At 38.0% G+C, this 24,635-nt stretch overlaps 1 protein-coding gene across 1 annotated transcript; it reads left to right on the forward strand.

Moving 5' to 3' along the window:
• The first annotated feature begins 2,063 nt into the window (after positions 1-2,063).
• Positions 2,064-2,912, forward strand: LOC143591458 (horcolin-like). Its single transcript, XM_077071656.1, has 3 exons — positions 2,064-2,123; positions 2,232-2,450; positions 2,526-2,912. The coding sequence occupies exons 1-3, from the start codon at positions 2,079-2,081 to the stop codon at positions 2,760-2,762; spliced, it is 501 nt and encodes a 166-aa protein (XP_076927771.1). The 5' UTR covers positions 2,064-2,078; the 3' UTR covers positions 2,763-2,912.
• The last annotated feature ends 21,723 nt before the right edge of the window (positions 2,913-24,635 follow it).

Raw genomic sequence — 24,635 nt, forward strand, 5'->3', positions numbered from 1 at the left:
TTGCGTCAACTCGTTTGCGTTTCGGTGCAAATCCCGAAAGACTACCCATGTAGTGAGTGTTAAGCGTCATTTAAACCCTAGTTTAAATGTAATGAAGCGTGCGTTATAGATTCAACGATCTTAAAGTTTGAATTGACGGAGTTGAGTTAACGGAGTTAACCTGGAATTGACGATTGTCACACAATAATTCGTAAACAAAAGAGAAACGCCATCATTCGTCTAAATTTGAATTTCGATTCCCTTTGACTCATATTTTTTTGTAAAATACCAACGCATACATATCGTATATATAGTTATACATTGTTTGTCTAATCATATTGTCTTCTCATATATCTCTAATCTAACCATTCAAATGTTTCATCATTTTTTTTAAACATAATTTATTTATATTCATTTTTTTTACAACCAAACCTTAGTCTTAGTAAATTTAGTTTTTAAATATGTGACAACATTTGTTATAAGTATCATTTTCATATACATAGTATTTAATATAATAATACTGGTTTAAATGTTTTATTTTAAAATAAATCAAACACCATGGTTTGGTTTGTAGTGTATAAAAACAACGATGTAATACCGTATAATTAATGTATTATTATGCGTTCTTATAAATATAACATTTATAGTTTATTAAAATGTATAAATAACATATATATTTTTCATTTTCTTTATTTTTTATCCGTGTGTAACATGGGTAACTAACACAGTATATAGTATTATAGATCACATGACTGCTAAAAACATGCCCTCATGACCTCCCATAGAGGAAACTAGGGTTGTAAAAGAACCGGACGTCCCATGGAAAATTCGTTGACCTTCTTTCATTTAATAAACGAACCAAGGATGAATAAAATATTTTGTTCGGTAGACTTAACTAACATAGTCCGCATTCATTCAATAATGTTAGTGAACGTTCGCTAATACATTCGTCTACATCACTGTGGTTAGGTTCGTTTAAGTCCATGTGACAAGGTCCATGTATTAATATTTTATAATTTAGTATTTTTTATGTTCTTTTCTATTTGTCTTTCCTTAGGGGTCATGTTTGTTTTTCCATTGATGATCGTTATTGTCTGTTAATGTTTGTTTGTCAATTAGTGTTTATGGGTTTTTGTGTCCATGAGTATTCGTGTGTCCGTCCATTTACAATATTAATGAACAGACACGAAGTAACATGGACAAGCTCAATTCTTTGATGTACGAACATGGTCACGAATTTTCGTTCGGTGGGGTGTTCATGAACTGTCTGTTTGTCCGCAAAAAACTTAACGGGTGAACACGAATAATGTCTCATCCGGTTTGATTAGGTTCGTTTACAGCCCTAGAGGAAATTCTAATGAAAAACGTCCATTACCACCCACCAAAGTATACCGGTGATATTATTGCTAATATGTTCTTCAAATATAACTTTTTGAATAAGTGCTATTGAGTACTTAAAAGAACTTTAATAAATTAAGTCCTCACTCTTCGGGTTAATCTATGTAACTATATGGCAAGTTTAAATTTGCAATATATTTACTTTACCTTTAGAAATAGTTTATTCTACATCAATAACATTTTCCATTCTTAGATAAACTGGAACTGATCTCCTTCTTCTATTCCATTTGAGAAACTGTAAGTTGGAAAATAAGACTCACCTCCTAAGTTAAGCAAATCAAAACCCTAGTCCCGAATTAAGTAAATTCATATTGAGCACAGTTCTCCTAATATATCATAAACTTTGCAATTCTCCCTTCTTTTTTAACTAGAGTAGGAATAAAGATACATATAATATTTCTTGAGGGGGGCGACTCGAACAAATTATGTATTGAAAACCAGACATATTTTCAGACATATTTTTTTTATGTGTGTTTTTTTTATGTTAACGTTATTCATAATTATTGGTGTGACCACAAATTGTCATTGAATGCATAATAAATATTTGTCAGGTTTTCCAAGGACCACATTTTTGTAACACATTTTTTACACAATAAAAACGTTTTGAATCTATATTTAGAAATTTAGCTTATATTGTTTATGTATTTACTTTACAATCCCTACCTCATGCCTATATATATTCAGGAATTGTTTAGTTCTAGATGTATAACTACAAAGAATATCGAAATCACATAGATAAAAAAATGGTATGTTCTTTCAACAATATATAATTGTTTTGTATATGTATTACTTATATTTTTCTATTGCAAATTTTATCGTTGGCATGCATATAAAATATATATAGGTATATGCAGGCTCAGGCAGATATCATACAAGGCGGTCCATGGGGAGGTTTTGGTGGAGACCCCTGGCTGGTCACAACTAACGGTGGTAGGGTTTATTCCATCAAAATCGTAAGTAGAACCGGAGGAGCTGATAGCTGCATTACTTCCCTCGAGTTCTTTTATACCGATAAAGATAATGTTAAACATTCTTCTAAAAAATTTGGTAATCTCAGCGGCAATGCTGAAACAGTAAGTTGCACTTGATCAATCTTGATATTATGTTGAAACAATGATGGTATTATATGATTTTTTTTGTGTGTTTAGTTGAACTTTGCGGATGATGAGGACATCGTTGAAGTTAAAGGAACATTCGGAGCACTTTATCATATGACAGTTATAACGTCACTCACTTTTGTGACCAACAAAAAAGTTTATGGTCCATTTGGCAGGTTGACCAGCAACGTGCTGGGTTCTTTTGAGACTAAAGGTAGGTTTGAGGGATTCTTCGGAAGAAGTGGTGATGTGATTGACTCGTTGGGTGCCGTACTTTTTCCCAAATAGAAACATGATGCAATGTTGGGATTGAATAAGAAGCGTAGGGAAATTTGAATAAGAGTTGTGAGATTCAACTCGATATGTATTTGAGCCTTTTATGATTTACGATTTTAATAAGCATATACCTCATGCACTGTATTTTCTAAATAATGTAATCCCTAAAAGTTTCTTAATGGATATGCTATCTTTCATGTTATGCTTGATTGAGTAGTAAATATCTTATTGTTAAGTTGATTGATAAAACAACTTGAAAGAAAAACAAAGAACCAAAGAGGCATCTAGGGTTCGAGGTTTCTTGGGGAGAGCTATAATTATAATATGATATTGTACAAACTGACTGATCAACCTCTTTTATATATAAACACAGCAACTGGTCAGTAATTAACCAAAAAATAACTAATACAAATAAGAATGATTTAAAAATAAAGCTTAGACATGTTGTAACGTTATTAGTTATGAACTTTTCAACAATACTTAGTTGTTTCAAGGAGACTCAATAAATACAATTCAACTTATTCTTTATTTTTTCTATTTGAAATAATATACCGGAACTAAAATAAAAACACGATTAAAATAATTTTGTGTAAAATAAATAAATAAAGCCTAGAACGTTAATGGAAAAAGCAGTGGGATAAACCGGAAAAGTAAATCGTCGTTGTGTTTACGAAAACAACCCATTTGCTCCTATTTTGGTATGTTGTAAGGTGCTCTTTTCCTTTGATGTCGATGATTCAAAATATGTGATAGACACTATTGTGGTATTATGATTATTAAGAGTAAATTAGATTCTCGCTTAAAGCGACCATTGCGTTCTCATATAAAAATCAAATTACGGCTTACTTCCTTAACTTGACGAATCAATAGACACAATTATGGATTCATCATGATCAATGTATGTATAGGTACATGATTAATGGCTCATTAACCAATGATAATTTGTCACATAACCAATAAATAACGACATGTTGACACCTTTTGGTTTCGAGCTAATAAACATGACATATACACATTATTGCGACTCGATCGTCACAAAAATTTGTAAAAAAAGTGATAGATAAGTATTTGTTGGTTTCTACCTAAACCTCGCCCCCGTCATACATATTATACAAAGGGGAAAGTTAATGTACAAACTAAGAAACCATACTAGTGGTGTAATTATATAAAGTTATTTTGTATGCAGTTTTTTGTGTATAATGTAATTGCACAACTTGTATATATAATTACATTATTTGATTCGCATGCTTAGCACGTTAATTTAATATGTATTTGATCCAAATCCTAGAGGAAAGTTAACACACAAACTAAAAAAATAGCACTAAACATGCGAATCAAATAGTGTAATTATATATACAAGTAGTGTAATTATGTATTTACATTGTAGTGTAATTACACTTGCTATAATTACACTACATGATTCTCACTTTTGCACGTTAAATTAATTTGTGTGTATGTATTCAAAGTTCTAGAACTGTCCCTCTTGTTTCTCCATGCATTCTCTCCCAAATGTTTTGAAATCGTTTAATTAAAAAAAAAAGGTTGTAAGACTCATTGGATTCTAAAACAAGCGCTAGAAAATATGAAAGTCTAAGTCTCGACCTACAAGTGCCTATATATTAACTTGCAAAAACAATTTAGGTCTATTGTTTCATTTTCAATACTTAAGCGTTTCATGACCGTGTTTCATTCACCTAGTTAAACATGTTTCAAATGTGTGTCAACTTAAGCATGATTCGACGATCTATTAGTGATAAGTTTTGTGACTCTTATTTATATGAATTTTACATTAATATTAATATATGGTTTTTGCCTCTTAACATTATGTCGGTTTTCATATTTGAACATGTTCGCTTTTATCGTTATAATATATACACATTATATATTTTTGGTTTCTAGATATTCACGAGTCTGAAAATATTGTATATCATAATACATGCCCAATATCATAATAACAATGTAATCAAAATAAAGGTGTGAATTACAATTATTAAAGTGAAGAAAACCACCTTTTCTCTAAGATCCTAGAAGGTAGTTTTTCCATTCGGTCTCGTAGCTTCAAAGTTTGCCCGTTGGCTGTCAAAATCTTTCTGCATCGCTCAAGTCCCAGATCGGTCTGAGATCCTTCAAGCTCCCTCACAAGCCCAAGATGATCAACTCCATAGATTCCATTCTTCAACTGTTACATATAGATTTATTTGGTCCTATCCATCCATTGGCAATCGGCCGAAAAGCCCATTGTCTTATGATTACTGATGATTATTCTCATTTCAATTGAACTTTTCTTTTAGGGCACAAGGATGAAACCTCTTAGTTTTTTATCAAATTCATTACTCTCATTGAGAGGTAGACAGACAAAAAGGTGAAGAAGCGACAACGGGATAGAGTTTTTTAACAGAACAGTGAATGACTTCTGTAGTTCAAATGGAATAGACCGCCATTTTAGTGCACCTTATACTCCGCAACAAAATGGAGTTGCTGAATATCGGAACAGAACACTGATTGAAGTTGCTAGAACAATGTTGTCGGGTTTCAAACTTCATTTGTTTTTTTGGGGTGAAGCATTCAACACTGCTTGCTTCATGCAAAACCGTGTGATCATTAACAAGCGCTTGAAGAAGACTCCATTTGAAGTCTACTACAAGACAAAGCCGCAAGTCAACTACTTCAAGACGTTTGGATGTCCATTCACCCTACTCCATAGTCCATACAGGTGCTCAACCTGATCCTAAGTTTGCTGAAAAAGCCGATGAGTGTTATTTTGTTGGGTACGCTGCAAACAAAACCGCTTATAAATAAGAAGACTAAGCTAATACTGGAATCATTCAATGTTTACTGGCAAGAGGTTAACACTACTAATGCTCGCACGGTGCAGACTGGTTGTTTGATTATGAATACATGTTCAAACAGTTCTGTGGCATGTATACTCCACCAACTGCAAACACTTAAGTTCCATCTTCTATACCTGAACCTCTGTTGAAGCAATCCATTATCAACAGTTTGTCTGAAGTGAGTTTACCTGCTGAACCTTCCAATAGAATTGTACCATATGTTGCACCACGAGTTGATCCCCTACTAGAAAACAATAATGGTCAAGTTGTGAATAACCTTGCTCCTCAGTCTGCTAACACAACTGATCTAGTTGTTGTTGAAGATGATTTGACACCGACTCTGATGATTCTTATATGCCTGCCGATAATGTCTAACACGTTCAAGCTGAACCTACACCCGAAGTTCAGATAGCTCCAATTGTAGTAGAATCTGTTTTCACACCTCCATCTTCTTATGAAATTGCTCAAGCTATGGTTGCTACTGAACCCACTGCTGGTGAATCTGATAATACTGCATCAACTTCGGTTAATACATTTGTTGTTCCTTACGGCGAACATCTATGGGATGAACCAATTCCACAAAAACATCCAGTTGATCAACCTGACTCTATTCAATCAGCCAATGATGTTCTCATCATTGCTCCTCACATATTTCATCAACTTGAGAATCTGAAGGTTAATCTTCAAGCAGAGCATGTCACCCTTGTTGATGATATACCTCAACTGCCCATCCATCGAAGTCATCTCACAGAAAAACATCATTGGTTCTCCATTTGCTAGCATCCAAACAAGGGGCAAGCCTGGTACCATTAACATATGTCTTTTTCTTGTTTTATTTCACATGCCAAACCGAAGGAATACAAGGTAGCTCTTAAGGAAAGCTCGTGGGTTGAAGCTATGCAAGATGAGCTGTTAAAAATCAAGAAGCTCCATGTGTGGAGGCTAGTCAAGATTCCAGAGAACAAGAAAGCCATTGGGACTAAGTGTATATTTAGGAACACAAAAGATGATAAGGGGTGATTATAAGAAACAAAGCAAGATCGTTTGTACAAGGTTTCTCTCAACATGAAGATCCTGATTATGATGAAGTGTATGCTCCTATTGCTAGGCTTGAGGCAGTTCGTCTCTTTCTAGCCTATGCTTCATACATGGACTTCAAGGTATATTAAATGGATGTGAAGACTGCCTTCTTGTATAGGAAAACGAAAGAAGAGATCTATGTCAAGCAACCACGAGGTTTTGAGGATCCATATCGTCCTAAGCATGTCTATCGTCTTGATAAAGCCCTATATACCTTAGTTCGTTTATTCACTAGTTTTAACTTTTTATTCTGGGAACTTCGATACTTCATACGTGTCTATTGTATTTCAGGTCATAGACGTTAAAGAAACTAATTTGGACCTGTTGAGGCACGGGATGAAGACCCGGGACGTCCAGCAAGCAAAACAATGCAAAAGAATAATTGCTACTGGTGAAGAGACCCATCGCGATACGCGATGGGCAAGACAGAAGACCTATCGGGTATCGCGATAGGCATCAAATGAAGAGTTGACCATTGTCCATCGTGATACGCGATGGACCACAGAAGACCCCATCGCGTATTGCGATGGGTGACACATACGGTAATGTTAAGTTTTTTATGTATTTCTCAAAATCTCTACCCTATCTCTCCATAACTTATTCCAGGCAATTTTCAGAGCAAGAAAGAGGCGATTCCACCATTCCGGGTCATACCGAGGTCACGTTTATGTTCCATTTCATCATTATTGATGATTACATGATGTCGAGGCTCGGCTAATCTCTTCGTTTCATTCCCGGGATGTAAAGTTTGTATTTCATTCAGTTTTTAATGTAACCAAGAACAGACTATTTGTAATTATCGTTGATTGACCTATGAGTATTGATATTTAGTATGGTTGTGCATTTAATCGGTTTAGGTTTACGTTGATCAAAATGATTAGTTTTCTAGTTTCTATAGTAATTGCTCATAGGGTTGTTTGACTAGATTGAATACAACAAAGCACACAATTTCCCTTAGTTGAGTCACACGTGCAGGGACCGTTTGATAACCAGTGTCGTGTGTTAGCGATTGCTGGTGCTTAAGGTTTAACTAGTTAATCAATGTTTAGTCAGTCTGTGATAATTAATCGGTTAGGTTGCATGAGAAACTGTTAAATTATATTCTTGAACCCCGGGGATGATTGATCTTTGTTAATTGCTTGAATTCGTGAATTTGCTTAATCATTATTAAAACCAATTTACTTGCTTGTGTGACCAGCACTAAAATATATTACTTCATAATACTGAAACTTGTTTGCATGATTTACATTGACCACGTACTCCTTGTGTTCAACACCCTACTTACCCTAGCTTGATTAGGTGATTAAGAACTGATATTACTTATTTTTGACTAGATAGAGACAGTCTAGCATCAAAATGGCGTCGTTGCCGGGTAGTTAGTGCGCTTAGTGTTTTTCGTGTTATTTGATTTTTGGGTTTATTTTAGTTTTTAGTTTTGTTTTAATTTTTAAGTTTTAGTTTAAATTTTATTTTTCCATTTTATGCAGGGTGTGTTGTTTGTGTAGGTAACAGGTTTATGCACACCCGCCACTCGGGCAGACAGTCACCGCCTGTTTTCGAGCCCAAAATTGAAAGACTAGCTCGGCAGAACCGAGCTCAAAACAGAACTTCAGAGATGGAAGAACAAAACCCAAACCTGAACCAAAACCAGAATCAGAATGAAAATCAGAACCAAGTCCCGAACCCACTCCAAGAAAATAACATGTTTCACCCAGAAAACCCACCTCCATCGTTTAATTCCGACAAGCAAAACAACCAGAATAACTTAGCTCGCTTTTCTAGAAACCGAAACTGAAATATTGATCAGGCTGAACCATCAGCCCCAAATAACACCCCTAGACGCAGATTTCAGATTGATCTTGATGACCATCGTCCCAGTATGAATTCAAAAGATGAAGAATAGGGGGAAGATAATGATGTGGGCCAAGGTTTTGAAGCTGATAACGAAGTAAATAGGCGAATTAGAAGGAATGAGGTATTTGAGCCAGAAAACGAGGGTGATGAAAACTGGGATGAAGTGGTGGAAAAACTAGTGAATCAGAGACATGGTGATGCAGTTAACAGAAATGGGGGAAGAAACGGTATGGGGCGAAACAGAGTTAATAGGGCAGAAAGGGCCGAAAGAGTTTGAGGTATTCAGGTGAACAGAGGAGGTTTGGTAAACCAGGGGGGCGAAGGAGTAATTTTGAAGCCCCGGTTCAGGGTGTTAACAGTCGGTTCAGACCGGCTATTTCAGATGGAGCATCCCCGATTGTTCCACAGGTGCGAGTGCCGGGACAACAGAATTTGAAGTCCCGGACATCTTACATTAACGTCGTGCCACATTTTCATGGGATGGCTTATGAGGACCCGTTTTCTCATTTGTCCGATTTTTCGGCTATTTGCGGGTCGATTGGTGATGGTACGTTTGACCAGGATGAGGTTCGGTTGCGGTTATTCTAGTTTTCATTAAAAGACAAAGCAAAACACTGGTTTAACTCGCTACCAATGCACAATATTACAAATTGGGCCGAGATGCAGCAGGTGTTCCTTAACGAGTACTACTCACAGTCAAAGACAAACGAGGACCGAATGGAAATTCGCCACTTTTCACAAGCATCAGGCGAGTTGTTTCACGAGGCGTTCAATAGGTTCAAAGAGATTATTCGAAAATGCCCAAACCATCAGATCGAATTGTGGGAATTGGTAAAATGTTTCGTTGATGGGTTGACTTACGAGGACTGAAAGCATTTAAAAGCCTCGTGTAACGGTCGACTATTGAAACAACCCGAGGAGGATGATTGGGAGTTTTTGGAGTTCATGTGTGAGGATTCTAAGGCAGATGCAGCAGCCGAAAGACGAAGGCACCAAACTTTTTCCAGATCAGTAAAGTCAATCACGAGTGAATCCGAAAGAATTGCTGAGTTAGAACGTGAACTGGCCAGGTACAAAAAGGGTAAGATGAAAGAAGTCGGGAAAGTTGGAGTGAAATTCCCGGTTTGTGAGGATTGTGGTGAACTCGGGCATAAGTCGAAAAATTGTCCCAAGTTTTTTTATGACGAGGAAGATGAGCCCAAGGAGGTTAGCTATGCCTGCGGCGATTCTAAGGGCCAAGGGTTTAATTCAAACACTTATCACCCGAGCATGAGGAATCACTCGAACTTTCGATACGGGAAGGCGTCTACACAGTTAAACCCAAACTTTCAGGGATTGAATCAGAACAGATCGCAAAGAAATTACCGCCAGGGCGGTCAACAGGGGTCATATAATTAGAATCGGGGGTATAACAGAAACGGGAACTGGGATGAAATTTCATCGGGTAATCAGGACCGGCTGAGGGGTTCCTCGGGAAATACGGATGAGTCAGTGCACTCAAAGTTGGATGCATTGATAAAGATTATGACAGATCATCAGGCTGAAACGAAGCAACAGTTCGAGTTACGGGATAAATCAACAGCGACAATGTCAGAGCAGATTGGCCAGCTCGCAACAGACATGGCAAAATTGCTGAAGAATGTGGGTCAACTACCAAGCGACACTACGGTCAACCCGAACCACTACCGCTCGAGTTCAAAAAAGCACGTTAACCAGTTAAGTATTTTAAGAAGTGGAAAAATATATGATAATAAAGTTGGGGTTCCACCACCAATTGCTGAGGGGGTGGTGGAAGAAATTGATGAAAATCTCGTCAGTGATGACGAGCCAGAACCGGTTAAATTCAATGAATCTAAACAAGTTAAAATTAATATACCCCTTTTAAAACATATTCCCGCCTATGCGAAGTACTTGAAAGAGTTGTGCACACAGAAGAGGAGTCATAAGATTCCCAAACAGATCGATTTTACTGATAATGTGAGTGTAATTTTTTCGGGTGCTCTTCCACCCAAGCTACAAGATCCGGGAATGCCCATTATACCCATTCAAGTTGGTGATTTTAAAATGACACTGGCGCTTCTAGACCTTGGAGCTAGCATCAGTATTCTCCCTGGAAGTCTATACGACCAGTATGACTTCGGTCCGCTTCGGGTAACTGCCAACACGGTTGTCTTAGCCGACAAGACACCGAAACTTGCTCGGGGGATACCGACTGACGTTATCGTCAAGGTGTAAGATTTTTACTTTCCAGTTGAATTTTTGTTCCTTGATTATGTTTCGGGTGAAAGGACCAAACAACCTACGGTTATCCTCGGTCAGTCATTTTTGGCCACCGCATATGCCAACTTTAACTGTAGAAATGGTACTGTTGACATGGCATTCGGTAACCGTAAGTTTAGGATTAATGTTTTCACACATGGAAATAATTCTCCGGTCGATGAGGAGTGCTTCATGGCTGATGTCATTGACGAGTGCATCCCGCTATTCGAATACGTCGTCAGCATGGATGGCACAGCGGAGACGTGTTTTTTGCTTGACAAGTTACAGGTGGAAGCAGATACGTTGCTGGAAGAGGAGGAGTGACAGCTGGATGTTGCAGCTGTGCGAGGAGACCCTCCACCATGGTCAATTCAGGTGGAAGCACTTCCCGAGAAAATTGATACCGGGCTGAAATTGTCACTGCAGGAAGCACCAAAAGTTGAGCTGAAGGAGCTCCCAAAGCATTTAAAATATGCTTTCCTTGGCAAGAATGAGACTTTGCCTGTTATTATAGCTTCTAATTTATCGGTTAAACAGGAAAATGCTTTGATGGCGATGTTGATTGTAAACAAGGAAGCAATTGGGTGGACTATAGAGGATTTGAAGGGAATCAGTCCTTCATCTGTGATGCACAAAATCTTAACAGATCCGAATGTCCAAACCGCACATGATTCTCAGTGGGGGTTGAACCCGAACATGAGGGAAGTGGTGAAGAAGGAAGTGCTAAAGTGGTTAGATGTTGGGATTATATTCGCCATCTCAGACAGCACGTGGGTAAGCCCAACACAGACACTACCGAATAAAGTGGGCATCCAAGTCGTCAAGGAAGACTCAAGTAACGAGGTCGCCACCCGGCCGGTAACTGGGTGGCGCATTGGTATTGATTATCAAAAATTGAATGCGGAAACATCGAAAAATCACTTTCCGCTTACTTTTATCGATCAAATTGTTGAAAAGCTATTGGTCAAAAATTTTATTTCTTTTTAGAAGGCTATTCCAGGTATAACCAGATAGCTATTCATCCTGAAGATCAGGAGAAGACTACGTTTACGTGCCCGTATGGCACATTCGCGTTTAGGCGAATGCCATTCGGGCTATGTAACGCCCCCGCCACATTTCAAAGGTGCATGATGAGTTTTTTTTCCGATATGGTGGGGGAGTCTTTAGAAATTTTCATGGATAATTTTTCGATTTTCGGCACATCTTTCGAGGAATGTTTAAATCAATTCGAAAGAGTATTGAAAAGATGTGTCGAAACGAACTTGGTTCTTAGTTGGGAGAAGAGCCATTTTATGGTCCAGGAGGGGATTGTTTTGGGCCATGTTGTGTCGAGTCGTGGGATTGAGGTGGACCGAGATAAGGTTCAAGTTATTTCCACTTTACCTCATCCCACGAATGTCAAAGGCATTAGATCGTTTTTGGGGCATGCCGGTTTTTATAGACGATTCATTAAGGGTTTTAGTGATATTACCAAACACTTATGTAATTTATTGTTAAAGGATGCCCTGTTTGACTTTAATGATGAATGTGCTAAAGCCTTTGACATTTTGAAGTTAAAACTAGTTGAAGCCCCGTTCTTGCAATCACCCGATTGGAATTTGCCTTTTCAAATAATGTTTGATGCAAGTGATTATGCGGTTGGGGCTGTTTTGGGTCAACGGGTTGACAAGAAACCTGTTGCCATATAGTATGCAAGTAAATCCCTCTCGGATGCTTAATTGAATTACACAACAACTGAGAAGGAGTTAGTAGCAGTAGTATATACACTAGATAATTTCTGGTCTTATATTTGGGGTAGTAAAGTAATCATTTATTCTGACCACTCTACAGTTAGGTACCTTATGGACAAAAAGGATGAAAAATTGAGGCTCATAAGATGGATTTTTCTACTGCAGGAATTTGATATAGAGATTCAGGACAAGAAGAGAAGTGAGAATGTTGTTGCAGATCACTTGTCCCGAGTTATGGTGGAAGATGGAGAAAAGGATGGGCCCATTAACGAGTCATTCCCGGATGAGCACATTTTGGCAGTCTCACAAAATCCCTGGTTTGCTTATATTGTTAATTTTAAAGTTGCAGGTGATATCCCAGAGCATTGGCCAAGGAGAAAGAAGAAACACTTGATGTCCCAAGCCAAACAGTACATTTGGGATGATCAGGACTTGTTTAAAATTGGTGCAGATCAGATGATCAGACGATGCATACCCGAGGAGGATGTCAAGTCGATATTGGAACACACGCATTCGTCTGCGTGTGGGGGTCACTTTAGTGGCCAGAAAACTGCTAGAAAAGTCCTTACGAGTGGTTTCTTTTGGCCATCATTGTTTAAGGATGCTCACGAGTTTGCGACACACTGTTTAAAGTGTCAACAACTTGGGAGCATTTCTAAGAGGGATGAGATGCCCTTGAACCCGATCCTAGTAGTTGATATTTTTGATGTTTGGGGGATCTATTTCATGGGCCCATTCTCGAATTCACACGGTAATTTATACATCCTAGTGGCCGTCGACTATGCGTCTAAATGGGTTGAGGCGATAGCCACTAGGACGAATGATTACATAGACGTTTGTAATTTTGTGCAAAGTAATATATTTTCTAGATTTGGAGTCCCCCGAACCATCACAAGTGATGGGGGATCTCATTTCAATAAATTTAAATTTCGAAAATTGCTTAACCGATACGGTGTTGATCATAGAATTCCAACTCCTTACCATCCACAAACGAGTGGACAAGTTGAGGTTTCCAATAGGCAAATTTAACAGATTTTACAGAAAAATGTTCGGACAGACTGAAAGGATTGGTCAACCAAGTTGACCGATGCTCTATGGGCCAATCGAACCACGTATAAAACACCAATTGTAACCACTCCTTATAGACGTGTGTATGGAAAGGATTGTCATATTGGAAGCTTCTGTTTCACATCGTTGCCACTTGTCTGTCATCACAGAAGAGAGGATTTGACAAGCTTAGTGTCGATTGGGTTGGAGTTATGTTGTGCTTAACATACAACATAAAATACAACTACTCTAGGTTATTTTTCAAGCACATGCAACTCAACGTGCTTGCCATGAAGCGAAGGATAATGTATTTCAGATTTGTACAACTTAAACTTATTCTGGATGTTCTGCTTCGCAACACTTCAAGACCCGTATATCTAGAGGAAGTCAATGACGAAGGAGAGGTTGTTGAGCCATCTGAGCCTCATCATGTGAGGATGGTTCGGCAATCCGTATTCAAGGCTACGGTTGAGCCTACTGTGAAAAGTGTGTATAAGTATCAAGTGAATAGCCTGGGGTTAAGATTGGGTAATTTGCTGAGACCGAACCTGACAGTGATGAGACTGAAGTTGAGGAGGAAGGGGACAGTAGTAATGATGATGACGATGATGGTCATGATGATGATGAGGCTGGAGATAATGAAGAAGAGCAAGACGAGCCTGAGGCTGAACTTGAAACAGCTGAGGTTGAACCCGAAACTGATGTGGAGTGTGAACACTGGTCAAAAAAGAAACATGACAAAGGAAAGAGAAAGACCAGTGAGAGTTCAAAGAAGCTTGCTGCTTCTGACACTGAGGAGGAGCCCGAGCGCCCACTCAAACGTTTAAAGCGGGCGAAGGACTCCAAGAAGGCTACTTCTGCGAAGATGCCTACACTCAAGGTAATCTTTCCTTCGATTGCTGCTATGATTAGTGAATCTTTAGCATCCACACCACCTACCACAACACCACAAACCACCACCATAGTTGACCCTCACGTAGCATCACCAACCACCCTAGCTAAAACAATAGAAAGACTTAAGGCTAAAAAAGTACGTTCATCAAGGCCCAAACCAAAGCCCAAGCCCAATCAAAAACTGCATCCAAAACCCCATCAAATCTTATCCCAAACCCAAAACCCAACTAAAATCAAAGACCAAATCCAAATCAAAATCCCCGAATCTTAGGGACGAACCCATTACACCACCCGAAACCTCACCATCCAGATTAGATGAACCTTTGCACTCATATCTTAGAAACCCTACCCTTAACCACCCAAGCTGAGACCGATCCTATAACCCAAACTCCATCACCACCTAGGACTACCACACCCGTAACATCACCCGCATATCAATTTACCTCACCTATTAGGGGCACATCTTTTTGGACCTCAACCTTCACATCATCTATTCACGCTCAAACCACCACACAAACCTTAGAAATCACAACCGAGCCCACAAGCCTACCTTTAGCCATTCCAACATCCTTCCCAACCCAAACCTTAACCATGCCCATTCCAACCACTCCACAGTCAACCATCTCAACCACACCTCCCTCAACATCAAAAGCCCTATCATAGTAGCCACTCCCATTTCCAGTGGCCAGTCGAAGAAGTCCCCCGTGTTTAAAGTTCCAGTCCTCAATAGGATTAGAGCATTGGAGGAAGCAAACGAGAATAGAGAAAAGCGAGAGATTTTGTTGATCAAGTTTGTTGTAAGGCCCCATTACCGGTGCCCTACTTTGGACGTTGGATTTACTCATAAACACGGTTGTAAATATCAGAGTTAATTAAAACTTTACGCAGAAAAAAAAACTTTCATAACATTTTAATAATAATTCATAACTTGTCTTAAAACATTCTTGTCTTTCAACAATAAAAAATTATTTATAAATCAACTTGATTCTTCAGATGCCAGACTCTTATTCTTCTGCCATGTGTCCCCACTCAAGCCAGCTGTCTCATCCTACTCACCTGCGTGCATACTAAAAGTCAGCTACGCTAAGTGAGTTCTAGTTAATCATACATCATACAATACATATACTTACCTTCAATCACGCATCCAAAGATACATAATAATTACTTTACTATTTTACCTTCATTACATAGCTTCATACATACGTTCATACTTTATTACTTTCATACTATATAATTACTGTCCTTTCTATCTCAGATATTATTAGAGTCTGATCCCTCGCTTTTCTATCTCAGATATTATTAGGGTCTGATCTCTCTTTCCTTTGTCTATCTCAGATATTATTAGGGTCTGATCCCTTTCTTGTCTATCTCAAATATTATTAGGGTCTGATCCCTCTTTACATATCTATCTCAGATATTATTAGGGTCTGATCCCTTTTGTCTCTGTCTCAGATATTATTAGGGTCTGATTCCTTACTTCTTCATCTTCGTACATTCTGTCTTTACATACCCGTAACATACATATACATTCTTTACTCATTCATACATACTCTCATGTCATACATATACCTTTCATACACATTCATAATTCATATACAGACATCCCTTGTCAATACGTGCAATATCCAAAGATCGTTCACGCACCGACAAGCTTTCGTTCACATTCGAGATATACATACATATATAACATATAAATCATACATGACATACACTCCCGAAAACATAACAAGGAAATGGGGCTAGAAAATCGCCTGAACTCGGTTACGTTCATCTTTAATGGCTATTCCTTTCTTGAGATATGCACGACTAATTGTATAACAATTACACGTATCAATTAACTATCACTACTCATATCTTCTTTCTAGTTTTAATTATTACCCTCAACGAACGGGGGTCCAGGGGCAGCGCCCCTGACAGCGGGGTTCTAGGGTCTAAGGGGCAGAGCCCCTGGCTGGGGTTATTTCCATTAACTGGCTTAACACATTTTCCATTAGAATTTTAAATTATTATTTAATTCACTAACTCATAACAAATTAAGTCTGATTCGCTATCTGATTCGTTATCTTATCATGCCTTGATTCGTTCTCTGGTTCGTTACCTTATCATAACGAATTTGGTAAGTAACGAATCACTTGATTCGTTATCTTACCATAGCGAACTGAGTGAGTAACGAATCACTGGATTCGTTATCTTAACATAACGAACTAGGTGAGCTAGTTCGTTATCTTGACTTAACGAATGGTTGAACTAATTCGTTATTTAGACATAACGAATGGATGAACTAATTTGTTATCTTATCATAAAGAATTGCGTCAGTCTTATCCAGACTTTGACTCAGGGTCAAAGTCAAAATTACCAAGAACACCCAAACAGTCAACACCAGCGGGTTTAGCAATTTATCCTCAAATCTCAACCAAATAACACAAATTTGGTATCTAGAGATTCGTAATCCTAACGCCTACAAACCCCAATCTTCCAATCAACCAAACATTCATGTTTAAAGGGTGCGATTTATGTATACATAGGTGCGGTTCAACACTCGCTCAATTAACCAATCAAATGTTAACGAATTGAACTGTGTATTGGTTCGTTTGATTCGTTTTCATCACTTTTATACAGATCTGGATTACCCCAAACAAATCCGAACCCTAATGAACGACTTCTAATTATAAACGTACCTTAAACAAGTCGGTTTACGAACACGGTCTAGTCTTGATGTCGTTTGGTTCGTCACGACGATCTAGCACCAACGGGTTCGGGTTTTCACCTTTGGATCATGGCTCGGGTTAAAGGATAGTGTTTGTGTGTGTTTTTGATGGTGTAGGCTTATGGTGTAGAGATGGATAAAAATGGAAATGTTTAGGGTTTAAGGGGTATTTATACTCACTTAAGCCCATAGACCTAAGGCCCATTCCATCCCTTATTCCATCTTTTAAATGTCCAAGCCCACCTTCTATAGTCTATTTATCTAAACCGATAAACGACACACTATTAAATAAACGAAACTTGTTTTATTAATCTTATCAGAATCAGGATGTTACATTTGTCAAGGATCAACAAGCAACAAACGAACAGGTGACCAGATAGAGCTCGAATAGAAAGTCAACAAAACTGGATCAACAATCTTCAACAACGAATCAGCAATCAACAAGAGTTAATCAACCAAAACTCTTTACAAAATGTTGAACAACATGATGAGATTGAACGACTTCAGTCAAGAATTTCTGGATTAGAGTCTGGTCTTCCTTCCCCCTCCAACCTTGCAAACAATTTTAGGAGGGAGTTAGATTCTACTCTTGATCGTGTGTGGATAGATTTTGAGCGTCTTGGATCAAGGGTTGGTTTATTGGAGAGTGGGTCCAGTTCTTCTAAGGACGTAGACATGTTAATGGCTGAGAGTGTTAGGCTGTGAACAATGATTGAGCAGCTTAAAGGTGAAATTGAAGACAACACGACTTCAGCAATAGCCAAATGAGTCTCTTGTCAACCGTTACCTTGTCGTCATGGAGGTAATGTGTATGACTGATGGTGATGTGAACAAATTGAGGACCCATTTGATGGAAACTTTTTGAGGATTCCTACAAGCCAACGATCCAAGGACCAAGCAGAGCAAAACATGACGATCAGCTCTCACCAATCTAGGCGCTGATACCAAAAGGGTCAAAGCTCAAGGTAAGTTTCATATAATCATTTCTGGTATGTCGGAGAAAGAGGCAAGTGGAAGTGGTGCTGGAGTGAGCACAATGATGGAGGAGCCGGTGGTCATATGAACTATCACGAGCATTGAACTTATTGCTACTACTGCCATTAAAACTGGGTAGGTCGGTTCAATAAGTTCTCCACTTGTTGCAACTACTTTAGTTACATAAGTAAGTGCTCCTGTTACTTCTGCGATAGTTCCTCTTGTTCAACAACCCTTTCAACAACTATTGGTTCAAGGAGGTGGTGGAGACGATGGTGATGGTGACGATGACGACGAATCCAATGATGATGATGATGGTGATAACGATGAAGAGGGTGAGAATGACGATGATGAGAATAAGGATGATGATAACGATGATAAAAAATATAATAGTTTTGATGAGCCACATGATGGAAGTGGCAATGGAAATGATGACAATGACGGCGATGATGTCACTGGGGAAACAAGGCAGGTGAAAAAGAGCCGGCAAGTGAGGCTCAAAGGACTCTGTGAGACTAATGCTGCAATTGAGGCTGAAATAGCCCCCACTTTTAACATTTTTTCTTTTGCAAATACTAGTTCACATGTTCAAGAAGTCGTGGAAGATAATAAAAGTGGCAATGATGACAGAATTACTACTCACTAAATCCGGATACTCCAGGAAAGGTGATTGAAGAGCCAGTTCAAGAGCCTGTTGTCGCTCCCTCTTCCAAGACTGCTCCAAAGAATACAAGGAAATGTATCAAATACTACATCGTGAGCAGAATGGCGAGCATGAGACGGAGATCTAAGCCGTATTATGACAAATCTCCAATCCTTTATGCACGGTGACACAAAGATATCAAAATTTGGACTATTAGACGTGCCAATGGCGATCTGACATATCTTACTTATGGAGATATGCACACCCTGTCCATACTCAATATGAACTATTTTAGGAAGACAGTGGACGTGGTGAAGAAGAGAGCATTGTGGAGGGTTGGTTCAAGAGGTTTATGAGTCACGCGTGGAAGGACGACTACTCAAACTTTCCCTTGAATCCGGGTAGATCGTTCAAGTCTAAAGAAGTTAATCATGTGACTGGAAAGATGACGAATGGATGGTTATACAAGATTACTGATGATCATGGAAAACCCATTATGCATGGCATTCCCTTTGATGACAACCTTCTTTATGGCTTCGTCTCATGGGAGTTTGACAACGAGAAATGTGAAGTGATAATTCACTCTGACAGCGTGCATCAACTTAACTTTTTCGATGAGCACGAGTTGGCAGGTTTTGGCAAGGATGATCTACTACAGCTTTGTAGGTCACCCTTGTTCACTGTTGAAGACGTTCGTCGTAACTGTACTAATGCTATCATCAGGAAGTTCAACAATTTTGTTAGCCTTCTTGTTGAAAAACAACCATTCGATCATGACGAGGTGTTCGAGTACGAGTCCGACCCCGACTGAAGAAACGAGCAAACAGATTAAATACTAAAGACTAGAGAGAGATTGTAAGGCCCATTTTGTTATTAGTCTTTTGTATTTATTTGTGCTTTAACGATTATGTAAGTTAGTGTACCAACTCATGTTTTCATATAAGATATTAAATACTAATACTAATACTCGCGAATTAAACACACATATTTTATCGTATTGTCGTGGCTTGTATATATGATTTCTGGTCTGTTTGGGCCACAAGTTTCTGCTCATCATTCATCATCTTTACATTAATAGTAATTAATCAATGTAACTTGGTCGTTTTAGTCCACATAATAGAAACCCTAACATTAAACGGATACTAAGCGGATTAACGAATAATTCTAGGGTTTATATATCAATTTGGGTATTAACAGTTACTAGATTTAAGATACTATTTTCGTTCCTTAACCATCTAACACCCTAGCATAGTTGGCTAGGGTGTGGTTGTTCAGATCATAGAAGCGGCCAATGGCGCGGTTGTGGTGTATTTTCTTTAAAAAGAGTTTTAAAGGTTTATAAAGTAGTAATTTTTATTAAATGTTAAACAAACGTTATTTTAGCAAACCGACACTTTAACGAATTTCGTTTATGGATTTTGGTTAAAATTATATATATATATATATATATATATATATATATATATATATATATAGGGTTAGTATCATTTAAGAACTCTAAAAAAGTTAATAACTATTAGGAACTCTAAACAACCAAACATTTTTTTAATTTTTTGTATATATTAACATTATTTAAAAGTAGTCTTATCATATTATATATAAAAAAGATTTATTACATATATTAATCACAAGTTTACATATGTGTAAAATTTATGTACTAATAAATTTACATAAGTGTAAAACAAAACATAAATATGTATAAAATCTAATTTTCAAAATTGTAATCGTAAATATTGATATAAAAATGATAAAGCTACACTTAAATAACATTCATACAAAATATTTTATAAAAAACATTAGTTTTTAATGGGTTCCTTCATGTTCTTAAGTAATTTAACAGTTCTGTAATGATACTCATCCTATATATATATATATATGTATATATATATATATGTATATATATATGTGTGTGTGTGTGTGGGTGTATATATATATATACTTTTATTAAAAAAATTGATCAAAGGTTTTAGTATTAAATAATTAAAAAGGGTTTTAATTCAATTAAAATTAATCACGTTAATTTACGCATTAAAAATATAGGTTAAGTATTTTATAAAGATCATATTTTATATAAATATTACTATTTATTGTCTACGATCTATTGTTTACGATAATAATTTAATAAGAAATCTTTATTGATAATAAAAATATATATAATTAACTATATTAATTTTTTTTGAAATATCTAAAAGGAAATCTCTTAATGTAAACTATATAAATCAATCGTTCAAATCTATAATATTATAATCCCAATTATAACTCAAATCACATCGAAATCTTAATTCATCAAATCATGTTGTATCCCTTATAATTAATTTAGTATTCTATTATTTAACTAGGAATCTTTGACGATATATCCCGAAGGATTTATCTTTCTCACATCTTCATTTTAATTTTGTTCCTCTTATCAGGTGAGTATCTCACTCCCCTTCTTTTACTTATTTTTAATTGTTTGGGGACATATGCATTCATAGAAATTTTATTACTATATATTACTTAACTTGCAACTGTTAGTTATGTGTGTGTTACAATTTATAGGTAACGTGTTACATGCTTATATGCTTTACTTGAATACATGTCAGAGATGCACAACATAATCTCTGTCTAGTATGATCATACGCCCGTGGTGTTAGCCAGCATTAATTTTCATCTGGCATCGAGCTTACTGACAACATTATTTACTTGCTCATTGGTTAAATTGCTTATCTCACTTGGCACAGTTTGCTCTTTTACATTATTATTATAGTATCTTAAATCTGGTGTTTGACTCACTCAACCTAGTGTTGACAAAATTATTGTATTTTTAACGCATATGCAGGTTACCGTATGATATGATTAACAAATTTTGTTTAAAGAAATTCAGGAATGCATGTTAGAGAAGAAGATACAAGTGTTAGGGCATGAATTTTATGCTAAGGATCCATTATCCTTGACTATCTTGCGGATAGATTATCCTTAAGATATGTTTCAAGTTATGAAGGATCAAGGATCCTCGGTATTACTTATTTACTAATGATTGCGTTTGAATGGTGATGTGTTAGCTAGGTATAACGACTTTATGACTCGGTCTACCGTATGTTTCGCTACAAGGCACCCGCGGCACGTGGTCAAGACTGAAGACTAAGCTAGTGGGAGAAGTGGCGGATTTATAGGACTTTTAGTTGAGTCACCAATAACTGAGTACTAAGGATATATCATTCTTGAAGACATGCTTGGATCAATTATCCTTAGTCAACATTGCTATTAAAGGATGATTATCACACGAAGACTGATGTTTAATAACAGCAACGGAACCTAGACTTAGTCTACCACTTATTTCGTTAATGAGCTTCTATAAGCACGTGGTCAAAGAGCACGATGGAGAAGAGTGGAAGACTAGCGGATTAATAGGACATAGTTGTTAGTTAGTTAATTTCTTACTATTTGTATACTGAGTTGTGATCAACGTTAGGCAGAGACACGTACATACTCACTAGTTGACAACTACAAAGTCTAGCTCACAAGTTCTCTGTAATCTCACACACACTTAGCTTTATTGTAATCGTTGATCAACAACTCCACCCATTGTAACCCTTTTTGTGATTAATAAATTGGTGATCGACGAGTTGTCATCACCCGGGGTTTTTTTCCTTTAATCTGAACAAGATTAAGGGGTTTTTCCTCGCAACAAATCGATGTGTTCATTTCAATTTCGTTCATATATTCATTGTTATCAATTTAGCACTAAACCTCACATAACAGATTTGGATACATTATCCTTAGCTGATATTTATCCAAAACAATTTGGAGCCCACCGTGGGGCAATTGGTGCTATAATCCATATTATTCCTATCATTTTCAACCGTTTCATACTCATATCACTATCAATGGTCTCTCAATCAACCTCTGCTTCATCAACCCTGCCGTCTACGGTTCCTCTCTCATCAAGGACTTTGCCGCCGATGCCGCCGCCAATCACAGGAGCACCACGGCCTACCGCTGCTGGAAGCAAAACATAGCTACCAGTCTTCCAAAGCTCAATAAATACTGCTGCCACCCCAGTGGTTAGTACTAACAATGATGTTTCTAATATGTTTTCGCAGGTAAAAACATATATGGAGCAGCAAACCAAGACCAACCAGAGGATCCTTCGTGAGATAGAGGATCTCAAGAAGACTAAGAGGCCAGCGGAGGATCATACTCCCTTGATACCTAGGATGTTGGATTTCACTACTCCAGGATCCTTGGCTCAGTTCACTCAAGGATCATCCATCCTTCAACAGGGGTCCATGGGTCAACAGACTCAAGGATCCTCACTGTTTCAGCCAGGATCGTCTATCCTCCAATAAGAGTCCATGGGCCAGCAAACTCAAGGATACTCATACTTTCAACAAGGATCATCCATCCTTCAACTAGGATCCTCTGGACTGTATCTTCAACCAGGATCCTCAGGACTGTATCTTCAACCAGGATCCTTCAACCCTCAACCATTAGGATCCTTCAACCCCAATCAAGGATCCTTCTTCCAGGATCAAGGATCCTCAGGGGCTCAACATCAAAGGTCATCCGAGATCCATGAAGGAGATATAATCCCCATGAAGACCATCGCTTCCGGTGGACCAACTCCTGTAGCAGACGCTTCGTACCTCAGCTACTCATCCGGGATGCCAACCTTCAACCAGCAAAGAGGTAACTTTTATAATCCTATATCCTTAGATGCTAACCGTGGTTCCATGCAGGATGCAGGTATCAACCAAGCTATGGCTAAGGAACTACAAAAGCTGAAGGATATGATATCCAGTGTACCGGGGGTGGTCCATCCGATTCCCAAGATACCAGAAGGGAGCCACAAGTTATCCATATTTGCTCCACCTATCTGTGATGCTGAAATCCCGAAGCGATTCCAGACGCCCAACATGAAGACTTATGATGGGACTACAGATCCTGAGGAGCATGTAGCTCAGTATAGAGAAAGGATGGAGATCAATCCCATTCCTGGGAGACTTAAAGAAGCTTGTTTATGCAAGGGTTTCGGGTCCACACTGACAGGATCTGCATTAAAATGGCTGCTAAGTCTTCCTCCCTTTTCAGTTACTTCTTTCTCACACTTAGTTAACTTGTTCATCAGTCAATTATCCTGTAGTAGGAAATTTGAGAAGTTAACTAGTGATATATACCGAGTTATCCAACATAGTGATGAATCCCTTAGGGATTTTGTTATGAGGTTCGGCACGGAAGCTCTGGAAATCCCTAATCTTGACATGGCTACTGCAGTTGAAGCATTCAAGATGGCACTTTAGAGGCGCTCCCCCTTTTATGATGATCTTGTGATGACTCCTTGCAGGTCCTTAGATGAAGTAAGAAACAGGGCGCTCAGATTCATACAGTTGGAAGATGACAAGAGGATCCAGGATCGTCTGGGGAACCAAGCAAAACAAGAATCCTCAGACAAGAAACAGGGGTTCTCGTTCAAGAACAACAACTCAAAACCCTACTCCAAATTCAACAACAATCAGAACGTCCAAGCGGTTGAAGAAGGAGACGATGATGAAGACTACCCAAGCATCTCAAAATAGTGCTTCTCGGTTGATACTCATGGTTTGATTTGTGCCATGAAGGATCTAGGTGAAAAAGCAAGGTGGCCCCGAAAGAACGAAAAATCAACCACCTTCAGAGACAAGTCCAAATGGTGTGCTTTCCATGAGGATTTTGGCCACATGACGGACGATTGCATCGGTTTAAGAAGGGAATTTGGGTACCTATTGAGCAAGGGCCATTTCAAAGAGCTATTGGAAAGAAAGAAGTCAAGGATCCAGGATCCTGAAGAAGCTCCTCGAAAAGCAGCTCCGCCCCCACCAGATGCTCAAGTGATCAACTTCATCTCTG

Source organism: Bidens hawaiensis, unplaced genomic scaffold (assembly GCF_021521415.1).
Source record: "Bidens hawaiensis isolate Kalapana, Puna unplaced genomic scaffold, B.hawaiensis_p1.1 tig00039677_1, whole genome shotgun sequence".
Lineage (NCBI taxonomy): Eukaryota > Viridiplantae > Streptophyta > Magnoliopsida > Asterales > Asteraceae > Bidens > Bidens hawaiensis.

Excerpts from the sequence above, each read along its gene's own strand:
- LOC143591458 (XM_077071656.1), top strand. The coding sequence starts at position 2,079 with ATGTATAACTACAAAGAATATCGAAATCACATAGATAAAAAAATG. Across the intron at positions 2,124-2,231 it reads ATCACATAGATAAAAAAATG|GCTCAGGCAGATATCATACA; the intron begins GTATGTTCTTTC and ends AGGTATATGCAG. Across the intron at positions 2,451-2,525 it reads TCAGCGGCAATGCTGAAACA|TTGAACTTTGCGGATGATGA; the intron begins GTAAGTTGCACT and ends TTGTGTGTTTAG.